The 13,480-nt window shown below is 44.2% G+C and overlaps 1 protein-coding gene across 15 annotated transcripts in view; it reads left to right on the top strand.

Annotated features, from left to right (window-relative positions):
• LOC118386403 (FERM, ARHGEF and pleckstrin domain-containing protein 1-like) overlaps positions 1 to 13,480 on the top strand; it is a 179,514-nt gene that overhangs the window by 154,560 nt on the left and 11,474 nt on the right. For all 15 annotated transcript variants that reach the window (XM_052522987.1, XM_052522991.1, XM_052522983.1 and 12 more), the window contains exon 21: positions 13,126 to 13,208. In XM_052522987.1, coding sequence (XP_052378947.1) covers positions 13,126 to 13,208 — 83 coding nt within the window. The remainder of the gene's footprint in view (positions 1 to 13,125; positions 13,209 to 13,480) is intronic.

Consider the following 13,480-nt stretch of genomic DNA (forward strand, 5'->3'; position numbering starts at 1 on the left):
TCTGTTTTGTCTTTAACTCCTCCATCTGTCTCTGTCTTTAACTCCTCCGTCTGTCTCTGTCTTTAACTCCCTCCATCTATCTATCTTTTAACTCCCTCCATCTGTCTCTGTCTTTAACTCCTTCATCTGTCTCTGTCTTTAACTCCCTCCGTCTGTCTCTTGTTAACTCCCTCTCTTTATTTATCTCCCTCCATCTGTCTCTGTTTTTGTTTTAATTCCTCCGTCTGTCTCTGTCTTTAACCTCCCTCCGTCTATCTGTCTATTTTTAACTCCTCCGTCTTGTCTCTGTCTTTAACCTCCTTCTGTCTCTGTCTTTAACTCCCTCCATCTGTCTCTGTCTTTTGCTCCCTCCTCCGTCTATCTGTCTTTAACTCCCTCCATCTATCTCTCTCTTTAACTCCTCCATCTGTCTCTGTCTTTAACTCCCTCCATCTGTCTCTGTCTTTAACTCCCTCCATCTGTCTCTGTCTTTGGCTCCCTCTCCATCTATCTATCTCTTCTTTAATCTGTCTCTCTGTCTTTAACTCCCTCCATCTGTCTCTGTCTTTAACTCCTCCATCTGTCTATCTTTCTCTTTAACTCCTCTGTCTTTGTCTTTAATTTAACTCCCTCCATCCTTTGGCTCCACTCTGTCTCTGTCTTTAACTCCTCCATCTGTCTCTCTCTTTAACTCCCTCCATCTGTCTCTGTCTTTTGTTTCCTCATCTGTCTCTGTCTTTAACTCCCTCCATCTGTCTCTCTATCATTTAACTCCTCCGTCTATCTATCTCTTTAGCTCCCTCCATCTGTCTCTGTCTTTAACTCCTTCATCTGTCTCTGTCTTTAACTCCCTCCCTGTCTCTTGTCTTTAACTCCTCCATCTGTCTAACTCTCCATCTGTTCTGTTTTAACTCCTCCATCTGTCTCTGTCTTTAACTCCTCCGTCTGTCTCTGTCTTTAACTCCTCCTCCATCTGTCTTCTGTCTCCAACCTCATCTTCTCTGTCTTTGGCTCCCTCCGTCTGTCTCTGTCTTTAACTCCTCCGTCTGTCTCTGTCTTTATCTATCTTCCCTCCCATCCATCTATCTATCTCTTTAACTCCCTCCATCTGTCTCTCTGTCTCTTCTTTACTTTAACTCCCTCATCTGTCTCTGTCTTTAACCCTCATTCTGTCTCTGTCTTTAACTCCCTCCATCTGTCTCTGTTTGTTTTTAATCTCCCTCTCTTATCTCCCTCTATTTATTTTATTCTGTCTCTGTCTTTGTTTTTAATCCCTCCATCTGTCTCTGTCTTTAACCCCTCCTTCTGTCTCTGTCTTTAACTCCCTTGTCTGTCTCTGTCTTTAACTCCTCCGTCTGTCTCCTATCTTTAACTCCCTCTGTCTCTTTGTCTTTATCCCTGTCTGTCTCTGTCTTTAACTCCTCCATCTATCTATCTCTTTAACTCCTCCATCTGTCTCTCTCTTTAACTCCTCCATCTGTCTCTGTCTTTAACTCCCTCCATCTGTCTCTGTCTTTAACTCCCTCCATCTGTCTCTGTCTTTAACTCCCTCCATCTATCTATCTCTTTAACTCCCTCCATCTGTCTCTGTCTTTTTAACTCCTCCGTCTGTCTCTCCTTTAACTCCCTCCGTCTGTCTGTCTTTTAACTCCCTCCATCTGTCTCTGTCTTTAACTCCTCCATCTGTCTCTCTCTTTATCCTCCATCTGTCTCTGTCTTTAACTCCTCCATCTGTCTCTGTCTTTAACTCCCTCCATCTGTCTCTGTCTTTAACTCCCTCCATCTGTCTTATCTTTAACTCCCTCCATCTGTCTCTGTCTTTAATCTCCTCATCTATCTTATCTCTTTTTCCTCCCTCCATCTGTCTCTTTGTCTTTAACTCCCTCCATCTGTCTCTGTCTTTAACTCCTCCATCTGTCTATGTCTTTAATCCCTCCATTTATTTTAAAATCTTATCTCTTTAACTCCTCCATCTGTCTCTGTCTTTAACTCCCTCCATCTGTCTCTGTCTTTAACTCCCTCCATCTGTCTCTGTCTTTAACTCCCTCTCCATCTATCTATCTCTTTCTGCTCCCTCCATCTGTCTCTGTCTTTAACCCTCCATCTGTCTCTGTCTTTAACTCCCTCCATCTGTCTGTCTTTAACTCCCTCCATCCATCTATCTATCTCTTTAACTCCCTCCATCTGTCTCTGTCTTTAACTCCTCCATCTGTCTCTCTCTTTAACTCCTCCTTCCATCTATCTCTTTAACTCCCTCTCCATCTGTCTGTCTTTAACTCATCTCTTTCTCTGATGGTTTGTCTCTGTCTCTTGTCTTTAAAACTCCTCCATCTGTCTGTCTTTTGGAATTGCTATCATCTGTCTCTGTCTTTAACTCCCCTCCGTCTGTCTCTGTCTTAACTCCTCCATCTGTCTTTAACTCCCTCCTTCCATCTATCTATCTCTTTAACTCCCTCCATCTGTCTCTGTCTTTAACTCCCTCCATCTGTCTCTGTCTTTAACTCCCTCCATCTGTCTCTGTCTTTAACTCCCTATCTCCTTTAACTCCCTCCTATCTGTCTCTGTTTTAACTCCTCATCTGTCTCTGTCTTTAACTCCTCCGTCTGTCTCTGTCTTTAACTCCTCCGTCTGTCTCTGTCTTTAACTCCTCCATTCGTTCGTCCTGTCTTTTAACTCCCTCCATCTGTCTGTCTGTCTTTAACTCCTCCATCTGTCTCTCTTTCCACTCCTCCATCTGTCTCTGTCTTTAACTCCTCCATCCATCTATCTCTTTAATCCCTCCATCTGTCTCTCTCTTTAACTCCTCCATCTGTCTCTGTCTTTAACTCCTCCATCTGTCTCTGTCTTTAACTCCTCCGTCTATCTATCTCTTTAGCTCCTCTGTCCATCTGTCTTTAACTCTCCGTTTTCTCCTCCATCTGTCTCTGTCTTTAACTCCCTCCATCTATCTATGTCTTTAACTCCCCTCCATCTATCTATCTCTTTAACTCCCTCCATCTGTCTCTGTCTTTAACTCCCTCCATCTGTCTCTGTCTTTAACTCCTCCCTCCATCTGTCTCTGTCTTTAACTCCCTCCATCTGTCTCTGTCTTTAACTCCCTCCCATCTGTCTATCTCTTTTAACTCCCTCCATCTGTCTCTGTCTTAACTTCTCCATCTGTCTCTGTCTTTAACTCCCTCCTTGGCCTCCCTCCATCTATCTATCTCTTTAACTCCTCCATCTGTCTCTGTCTTTAACCTCCCTCCATCTGTCTTTGTCTTTAACTCCTCCATCTGTCTCTTGTCTTTAACCCCTCCATCTGTCTCTGTCTTTAACTCCCCTCCATCTATCTCTGTCTTAACTCTCCATCTGTCTCTCTTAACTCCCTCTCCATCTGTCTCTGTCTTAACTCCCTCCATCTGTCTCTGTTTTAACTCCTCCATCTGTCTCTGTCTTTAACTCCTCCCTCCATCTGTCTTTGTTTTAACTCTCCATCTGTCTCTGTCTTTAACTCCTCCGTCTGTCTCTGTCTTTAATTCCTCCATCTGTCTCTGTCTTTAATCTCCTCCATCTGTCTCTGTCTTTAATCTCATCCATCTCTTGTCTTTAACTCCTCCATCTGTCTCTGTCTTTAACTCCCTCCGTCTGTCTCTGTCTTTAACTCCTCCATCTGTCTCTGTTTTAACCTCCTCCATCTATCTATCTTTTAACTCCTCCATTTGTCTTTGTCTTTAATCTCCTCCTTCCGTTTCTGTCTCTGTCTTTAACCTCATCTGTCTGTCTTTTGTCTCCTCCATCTGTCTCTCTCTTTAACTCCTCCATCTGTCTTTGCTCCTCCTTGTCTTTCTGTCTCTTTTAACTCCTCCATCTGTCTCTGTCTTTAACTCCTCCATCTGTCTCTGTCTTTAACTCCCTCCATCTGTCTCTGTCTTTAACTCCTCCATCTGTCTCTGTCTTTAACTCCCTCCATCTATCTCTTTAACTCTCCATCTGTCTCTGTCTTTAACTCCCTCCAACTCCCCCTCCATCTGTCTCTGTCTTTAACTCCCTCCACTCCTCATCTGTCTCTCTTTTAACTCCCTCTCCATCTGTCTCTGTCTTTAACTCCTCCATCTGTCTCTTTTGTCTTTAACTCCCTCCATCTGTCTTGTCTTTAACTCATCTGTCTCTGTCTTTAACTCCTCCGTCTGTCTCTGTCTTTAACTCCCTCCATCTGTCTCTGTCTTTAACTCCCCTCTGTCTCTGTCTTTTTTAACTCCCTGTCCATTGTTTTAATCTGTCTCTTTGTTCCCTCCATCTGTCTCTGTCTTTAACTCCCTCCATCTATCTATCTCTTTAACTCCCTCCATCTGTCTCTGTCTTTAACTCCCTCCATCTGTCTCTGTCTTTAACTCCCTCCTGTCTGTCCCTCTGTCTTTAACTCCCTCCATCTGTCTCTGTCTTTAACTCCATCTGTCTCTGTCTTTAACTCCTCTAATCCATCTCTCTCTTTAACTCCCTCCATCTGTCTCTGTCTTTAACTCCCTCCTGTCTAACTCCCTCCATCTGTATCTGTCTTTAACTCCCTCCATCTGTCTCTCCATCTTTAACTGCTTTAACCTCCATCTGTCTCTGTCTTTAACTCCCTCCATCTGTCTCTGTCTTTAACTCCTCCGTCCATCTATCTATCTCTTTAACTCCCTCCATCTGTCTCTCTTTAACTCCTGTCTCTCTGTCTTTAACTCTCCTCTGTCTTTAACTCCCTCCATCTATCTATCTCTTTAACTCCTCCATCTGTCTCTCTCCTGTCTCTGTCTTTAACTCCTCCATCTGTCTCTGTCTTTAACTCCTCCATCTGTCTCTCCGTCCATCTATCTATCTCTTTAACTCCTCCATCTCTGTCTTTGCCTCTTTAACTTTAACCCTCCATCTGTCTCTGTCTTTAACTCTCTTCTCTGTCTTTAACTCCTTTAACATCTGTCTCTGTCTTTAACTCCTCCATCTGTCTCTGTCTTTAACTCCCTCCGTCTGTCTCTCTCTTTAACTCCCTCCATCTGTCTCTGTCTTTAACTCCTCCATCTTTAACTCCTCCATCTGTCTCTGTCTTTAACTCCCTCCATCTATCTCTGTCTTTAACTCCCTCCATCTGTCTGTCTCTGTCTTTAATGCACATCCCATCTGTCTGTCTCTTTAACTCCTCCCTCCTCCGTCTGTCTCTGTCTTTAACTCCCTCCATCTGTCTCTGTCTTTAACTCCCTCCTCCATCTATCTCTCTTTAACTCTCCATCTGTCTCTCTGTCTTTAACTCCCTCCACTCCATCCTCCATCTATCTATCTATTTAACTCTCCTCTCCATCTGTCTCTGTCTTTAACTCCATCTGTCTCTGTCTTTTGCTCTGTCTCTGTCTTTAACTCCTCCGTCCATCTTTAACTCCTCATCTATCTTCTTTAACTCCTCCATCTGTCTCTGTCTTTAACTCCCTCCATCTGTCTCTGTCTTTAACTCCCTCCATCTGTCTCTGTCTTTAACTCCTTCATCTGTCTCTGTCTTTAACCTCATCTGTCTCTGTCTTTAACTCCTCCATCTATCTATCTGTTTAACTCCCTCCATCTGTCTCTCTCTTTAACTCCTCCATCTGTCTCTGTCTTTAATCTCTCTAACTTTGGCTCCTCCATCTGTCTCTGTCTTTAACTGTCTTTTACTCATCTCTTTAATTTTCTTCACTGTCTTTAACTCCCTCCTCCATCTGTCTCTCTGTCTTTAACTCCCTCCATCTGTCTCTGTCTTTAACCCTCCATCTGTCTCTGTCTTTAACCCCTCCGTCTGTCTCTGTCTTTAACTCCTCCGTCTGTCTCTGTCTTTAACTCCCTCCTCTGTCTCTGTCTTTAACTCCCTCCGTCTGTCTCTGTCTTTAACTCCCTCCATCTATCTATCTCTTTAACTCCTCCATCTGTCTCTCTCTTTAACTCCTCCATCTGTCTCTGTCTTTAACTCCTCCATCTGTCTCTGTCTTTAACTCCTCCATCTGTCTATCTCTTTAACTCCTCCATCTGTCTCTGTCTTTAACTCCCTCCATCTGTCTCTGTCTTTAACTCCCTCCATCTGTCTCTGTCTTTAACTCCTCCATCTGTCTCTGTCTTTAACTCCCTCCATCTGTCTCTGTCTTTAACCTCATCTGTCTCTGTCTTTAACTCCTCCGTCTGTCTCTGTCTTTAACTCTCCGTCTGTCTCTGTCTTTAACTCCCTCCATCTGTCTCTGTCTTTAACTCCCTCCATCTATCTATCTCTTTAACTCCCTCCATCTGTCTCTGTCTTTAACCTCATCTGTCTCTGTCTTTAACTCCTCCATCTGTCTCTGTCTTTAACTCCCTCCATCTATCTATCTCTTTAACTCCTCCATCTATCTATCTCTTTAACTCCTCCATCTGTCTCTGTCTTTAACTCCCTCCATCTGTCTCTGTCTTTAACTCCTCCGTCCATCTATCTATCTCTTTAACTCCCTCCATCTGTCTCTCTCTTTAACTCCCTCCTCCATCTATCTCTCTCTTTAACTCCTCCTTCCACCTATCTATCTCTTTAACTCCTCCCTCCATCTGTCTCTCTCTTTAACTCCTCCATCTGTCTCTGTCTTTAACTCCCTCCATCTGTCTCTGTCTTTAACTCCCTAAATCTATCTATCTCTTTAACTCCCTCCGTCTATCTATCTCTTTAACTCCTCCATCTGTCTCTGTCTTTAACTGCCTCCATCTGTCTCTGTCTTTAACTCCCTCCATCTATCTATCTCTTTAACTCCCTCCATCTGTCTCTGTCTTTAACCTCATCTGTCTCTGTCTTTAACTCCCTCCGTCTGTCTCTGTCTTTAACTCCTCCCTCCATCTATCTATCTCTTTAACTCCCTCCATCTGTCTCTGTCTTTAACCTCATCTGTCTCTGTCTTTAACTCCCTCCGTCTGTCTCTGTCTTTAACTCCCTCCGTCTGTCTCTGTCTTTAACTCCTCCATCTATCTATCTCTTTAACTCCCTCCATCTGTCTCTCTCTTTAACTCCCTCCATCTGTCTCTCTCTTTAACTCCCTCCATCTGTCTCTCTCTTTAACTCCCTCCATCTGTCTCTGTCTTTAACTCCCTCCATCTGTCTCTGTCTTTAACTCCCTCCATCTATCTATCTCTTTAACTCCCTCCATCTCTATCTATCTCTTTAACTCCCTCCATCTGTCTCTGTCTTTAACTGCCTCCATCTGTCTCTGTCTTTAACTGCCTCCATCTGTCTCTGTCTTTAACTCCCTCCATCTATCTATCTCTTTAACTCCCTCCATCTGTCTCTGTCTTTAACCTCATCTGTCTCTGTCTTTAACTCCCTCCGTCTGTCTCTGTCTTTAACTCCCTCCATCTATCTATCTCTTTAACTCCTTCCATCTGTCTCTGTCTTTAACCTCATCTGTCTCTGTCTTTAACTCCCTCCGTCTGTCTCTGTCTTTTTAACTCCTCCCTCCATCTATCTATCTCTTTAACTCCCTCCATCTGTCTCTGTCTTTAACCTCATCTGTCACTGTCTTTAACTCCCTCCATCTGTCTCTGTCTTTAACTCCTCCGTCTGTCTCTCTGTCTTTAACTCCCTCCATCTGTCTCTCTCTTTAACTCCCTCCATCTGTCTTTATCTGTCTCTCTGTCTTTAACTCCCTCCATCTGTCTCTGTCTTTAACCTCATCTGTCTCTGTCTTTAACTCCCTCCGTCTGTCTCTGTCTTTAACTCCTCATCTGTCTCTGTCTTTAACTCCTCTCCATCTGTCTCTGTCTTTAACTCCTCCGTCTAAATTCTTTATCTTCATCTGTCTCTGTCTTTAACCATCTGTCTATCTTTAACTAACTCCCTCCATCTGTCTCTCTCTTTAACTCCCTCCATCTGTCTCTGTCTTTAACTCCCTCCATCTGTCTCTGTCTTTAACTCCCTCCATCTATCTATCTCTTTAACTCCCTCCATCTGTCTCTGTCTTTAACCTCATCTGTCTCTGTCTTTAACTCCCTCCGTCTGTCTCTGTCTTTAACTCCCTCATCTGTCTCTGTCTTTAACTCCCTCCATCTATCTATCTCTTTAACTCCCTCCATCTGTCTCTGTCTTTAACCTCATCTGTCTTTAACTGTCTTTAACTCCCCCTCTGTCTGTCTCTGTCTGTCTAACTCCCTCCGTCTGTCTCTGTCTTTAACTCCCTCCATCTGTCTCTGTCTTTAACTCTGTCTCTGTTTTAACTCCCTCCATCTGTCTCTGTCTTTAACTCCCTCCATCTGTCTCTGTCTTTAACTCCCTCCATCTGTCTCTGTCTTTAACCTCCGTCTGTCTCTGTCTTTAACTCCCTCCGTCTGTCTCTGTCTTTAACTCCTCCGTCTGTCTCTGTCTTTAACTCCCTCCATCTGTCTCTGTCTTTAACTCCTTTATCTGTCTCCTCCTCTGTCTCTGTCTTTAACTCCTCCGTCTGTCTCTGTCTTTAACTCCCTCCATCTGTCTCTGTCTTTAACTCCCTCCGTCTGTCTCTGTCTTTAACTCCTCCATCTGTCTCTGTCTTTAACTCCTCCATCTGTCTCTGTCTTTAACTCCCTCCATCTGTCTCTGTCTTTAACTCCCTCCCTCCATCTCTTTAACTCCTCCATCTGTCTCTGTCTTTAACTCCCTCCATCTGTCTCTCTCTTTAATCTATCTGTCTCTTTAACTCCATCTGTCTCTGTCTTTAACCTCATCTGTCTCTGTCTTTAACTCCCTCCATCTGTCTCTGTCTTTAACTCCCTCCATCTATCTATCTCTTTAACTCCCTCCATCTGTCTCTGTCTTTAACCTCATCTGTCACTGTCTTTAACTCCATCTGTCTCTGTCTTTAACTCCCTCCATCTGTCTCTGTCTTTAACTCCTCCATCTGTCTCTGTCTTTAACTCCCTCCATCTATCTATCTCTTTAACTCCCTCCATCTGTCTCTCTGTCTTTAACTCCCTCCATCTGTCTCTGTCTTTAACTCCTCCCATCTGTCTCTGTCTTTAACTCCCTCCGTCTGTCTCTGTCTTTAACTCCCTCCATCTGTCTCTGTCTTTAACTCCCTCCATCTGTCTCTGTCTTTAACTCCCTCCATCTGTCTCTGTCTTTAACTCCCTCCATCTGTCTCTGTCTTTAACTCCCTCCATCTGTCTCTGTCTTTAACTCCCTCCATCTGTCTCTGTCTTTAACCCTCCTCCCTCCATCTGTCTCTGTCTTTAACTCCCTCCATCCATCTATCTATCTTTTAACTCCCTCCATCTGTCTCTCTTTTAACTCCCTCCATCTGTCTTTAACTCCTCCATCTGTCTCTTTAACTCCCTCCATCTATCTATCTCTTTAACTCCCTCCATCTGTCTCTGTCTTTAACTCCCTCCATCTGTCTCTGTCTTTAACTCCCTCCCTCCGTCTGTCTCTGTCTTTAACTCCCCTCCCTCTGTCTGTCTCTGTCTTTAACTCCTCCATCTGTCTGTCTTTAACCTCATCTGTCTCTGTCTTTAACTCCCTCCGTCTGTCTCTGTCTTTAACTCCTCCCTCCATCTATCTATCTCTTTAACTCCCTCCATCTGTCTCTGTCTTTAACTCTCCATCTGTCTTTAACTCCTCTCCATCTGTCTCTGTCTTTAACTCCCTCCCTCTGTCTCTGTCTTTAACTCCCTCCATCTGTCTCTGTCTTTAACTCCCTCCATCTGTCTCTGTCTTTAACTCCCTCCATCTGTCTCTGTCTTTAACTCCCTCCGTCTGTCTCTGTCTTTAACTCCCTCCGTCTGTCTCTGTCTTTAACTCCCTCCGTCTGTCTCTGTCTTTAACTCCTCCGTCTGTCTCTGTCTTTAACTCCTCCATCTGTCTCTGTCTTTAACCTCATCTGTCTCTGTCTTTAACTCCTCCGTCTGTCTCTGTCTTTAACTCCCTCCCTCCATCTATCTATCTCTTTAACTCCCTCCATCTGTCTCTCTCTTTAACTCCCTCCATCCATCTTCTATCTGTCTCTGTCTTTAACTCCCTACCTCCATCTATCTATCTCCCTCCATCTGTCTCTGTCTTTAACTCCTCCGTCTGTCTCTGTCTTTAACTCCCTCCATCTATCTATCTCTTTAACTCCCTCCATCTGTCTCTGTCTTTAACTCCCTCCATCTGTCTCTGTCTTTAACTCCCTCCCTCCATCTATCTATCTCTTTAACTCCCTCCATCTGTCTCTGTCTTTAACTCCCTCCATCTGTCTCTGTCTTTAACTCCCTCCCTCCATCTGTCTCTGTCTTTAACTCCCTCCATCTGTCTCTGTCTTTAACTCCCTCCATCTGTCTCTGTCTTTAACTCCCTCCATCTGTCTCTGTCTTTAACTCCCTCCATCTGTCTCTGTCTTTAACTCCCTCCATCTGTCTCTGTCTTTAACTCCCTCCATCTGTCTCTGTCTTTAACTCCCTCCCTCCATCTATCTCTGTCTTTAACTCCCTCCATCTGTCTCTGTCTTTAACTCCCTCCATCTGTCTCTGTCTTTAACTCCCTCCATCTGTCTCTGTCTTTAACTCCCTCCATCTATCTATCTCTTTAACTCTCTCCCTCCATCTCTCTCTTTCTTTAACTCCCTCCATCTATCTATCTCTTTAGCTCCCTCCATCTGTCTCTGTCTTTAACTCCCTCCCTCCATCTGTCTCTGTCTTTAACTCCCTCCATCTGTCTCTGTCTTTAACTCCCTCCATCTGTCTCTGTCTTTAACTCCCTCCATCTGTCTCTGTCTTTAACTCCCTCCATCTATCTATCTCTTTAACTCCCTCCATCTGTCTCTGTCTTTAACTCCCTCCATCTATCTATCTCTTTAACTCCCTCCCTCCATCTGTCTCTGTCTTTAACTCCCTCCCTCCATCTGTCTCTGTCTTTAACTCCCTCCATCTGTCTCTGTCTTTAACTCCCTCCATCTATCTATCTCTTTAACTCCCTCCATCTGTCTCTGTCTTTAACTCCCTCTCTCCATCTGTCTCTGTCTTTAACTCCCTCCATCTGTCTCTGTCTTTAACTCCCTCCATCTGTCTCTGTCTTTAACTCCCTCTCTCCATCTGTCTCTGTCTTTAACTCCCTCCATCTGTCTCTGTCTTTAACTCCCTCCATCTGTCTCTGTCTTTAACTCCCTCCCTCCATCTGTCTCTGTCTTTAACTCCCTCCATCTGTCTCTGTCTTTAACTCCCTCCATCTGTCTCTGTCTTTAACTCCCTCCATCTGTCTCTGTCTTTAACTCCCTCCCTCCATCTATCTATCTCTTTAACTCCCTCCCTCCATCTATCTATCTCTTTAGCTCCCTCCATCTGTCTCTGTCTTTAACTCCCTCCCTCCATCTGTCTCTGTCTTTAACTCCCTCCCTCCATCTGTCTCTGTCTTTAACTCCCTCCATCTGTCTCTGTCTTTAACTCCCTCCATCTGTCTCTGTCTTTAACTCCCTCCATCTATCTATCTCTTTAACTCCCTCCATCTGTCTCTCTCTTTAACTCCCTCCATCTGTCTCTGTCTTTAACTCCCTCCATCTGTCTCTGTCTTTAACTCCCTCCCTCCATCTGTCTCTGTCTTTCACTCCCTCCATCTGTCTCTGTCTTTAACTCCTCCATCTGTCTCTGTCTTTAACTCCCTCCATCTGTCTCTGTCTTTAACTCCCTCCATCTGTCTCTGTCTTTAACTCTCTCCATCTGTCTCTGTCTTTAACTCCCTCCATCTGTCTCTGTCTTTAACTCTCTCCATCTGTCTCTGTCTTTAACTCTCTCCATCTGTCTCTGTCTTTAACTCCCTCCATCTGTCTCTGTCTTTAACTCCCTCCATCTGTCTCTGTCTTTAACTCTCTCCATCTGTCTCTGTCTTTAACTCCTCCATCTGTCTCTGTCTTTAACTCCCTCCATCTGTCTCTGTCTTTAACTCCCTCCATCTGTCTCTGTCTTTAACTCCCTCCATCTGTCTCTGTCTTTAACTCCCTCCATCTATCTATCTCTTTAACTCCCTCCATCTGTCTCTGTCTTTAACTCCCTCCATCTATCTATCTCTTTAACTCCCTCCATCTGTCTCTGTCTTTAACTCCCTCCATCTGTCTCTTTAACTCCCTCCATCTGTCTCTGTCTTTAACTCCCTCCATCTGTCTCTGTCTTTAACTCCCTCCCTCCATCTATCTATCTCTTTAACTCCCTCCATCTGTCTCTGTCTTTAACTCCCTCCATCTATCTATCTCTTTAACTCCCTCCCTCCATCTGTCTCTGTCTTTAACTCCCTCCATCTGTCTCTGTCTTTAACTCCCTCCCTCCATCTATCTATCTCTTTAACTCCCTCCATCTGTCTCTGTCTTTAACTCCTCCATCTATCTATCTCTTTAACTCCCTCCCTCCATCTGTCTCTGTCTTTAACTCCCTCCATCTGTCTCTGTCTTTAACTCCCTCCATCTATCTATCTCTTTAACTCCTCCATCTATCTATCTCTTTAACTCCCTCCATCTGTCTCTGTCTTTAACTCCTCCATCTATCTATCTCTTTAACTCCCTCCATCTATCTATCTCTTTAACTCCCTCCATCTGTCTCTGTCTTTAACTCCCTCCATCTATCTATCTCTTTAACTCCCTCCATCTATCTATCTCTTTAACTCCCTCCATCTGTCTCTGTCTTTAACCTCATCTGTCTCTGTCTTTAACCTCATCTGTCTCTGTCTTTAACTCCCTCCGTCTGTCTCTGTCTTTAACTCCCTCCGTCTGTCTCTGTCTTTAACTCCCTACCTCCATCTATCTATCTCTTTAACTCCCTCAATCTGTCTCTCTGTCTTTAACTCCCTCCATCTGTCTCTGTCTTTAACTCCCTACCTCCATCTATCTATCTCTTTAACTCCCTCCATCTGTCTCTGTCTTTAACCTCATCTGTCTCTGTCTTTAACCTCATCTGTCTCTGTCTTTAACCTCATCTGTCTCTGTCTTTAACTCCCTCCGTCTGTCTCTGTCTTTAACTCCCTCCATCTGTCTCTGTCTTTAACCTCATCTGTCTCTGTCTTTAACTCCCTCATCTGTCTCTGTCTTTAATTCCCTCCATCTGTCTCTGTCTTTAATTCCCTCCATCTGTCTCTCCCTCTCTCACACACTCAGTCATTTTTTTCCCAAAGGCAGATGTACCCTCTTGTGCCTCATGTGTTGACTGTGCCTGTTATGTTCCCAGATCCGGGAGAGCGAGGATGAGTGGGGTGTGCCTCACGCCTTCACCCTGGTTGGGCAGCGCCAGTCAGTAGTGGTAGCAGCAAGGTGAGGCTATGGTTCGATCCAGCTCGTCTTTGGAATAGTCTTCAAACACTCGCCAGTAGACCTTCAGGTTCTGGAATGAAGATGTTCACAATAACGTGGTCGGTGAATCGGCAGGAGACTGGTCCCATCAGCAGAGTCAACAATGAGGCCTTTATATAATCACAAAGACACATTCATTATTTTTACCGCTCACTTAGTCATAAAACTAACGGCATGACATATTTATCAGGCTGGTTAAAAATCTATATATATTTTATGTTTGTCTGTTGTGT

This window comes from Oncorhynchus keta, chromosome 7, assembly GCF_023373465.1.
Source record: "Oncorhynchus keta strain PuntledgeMale-10-30-2019 chromosome 7, Oket_V2, whole genome shotgun sequence".
NCBI classification, from domain to species: Eukaryota; Metazoa; Chordata; class Actinopteri; order Salmoniformes; family Salmonidae; genus Oncorhynchus; species Oncorhynchus keta.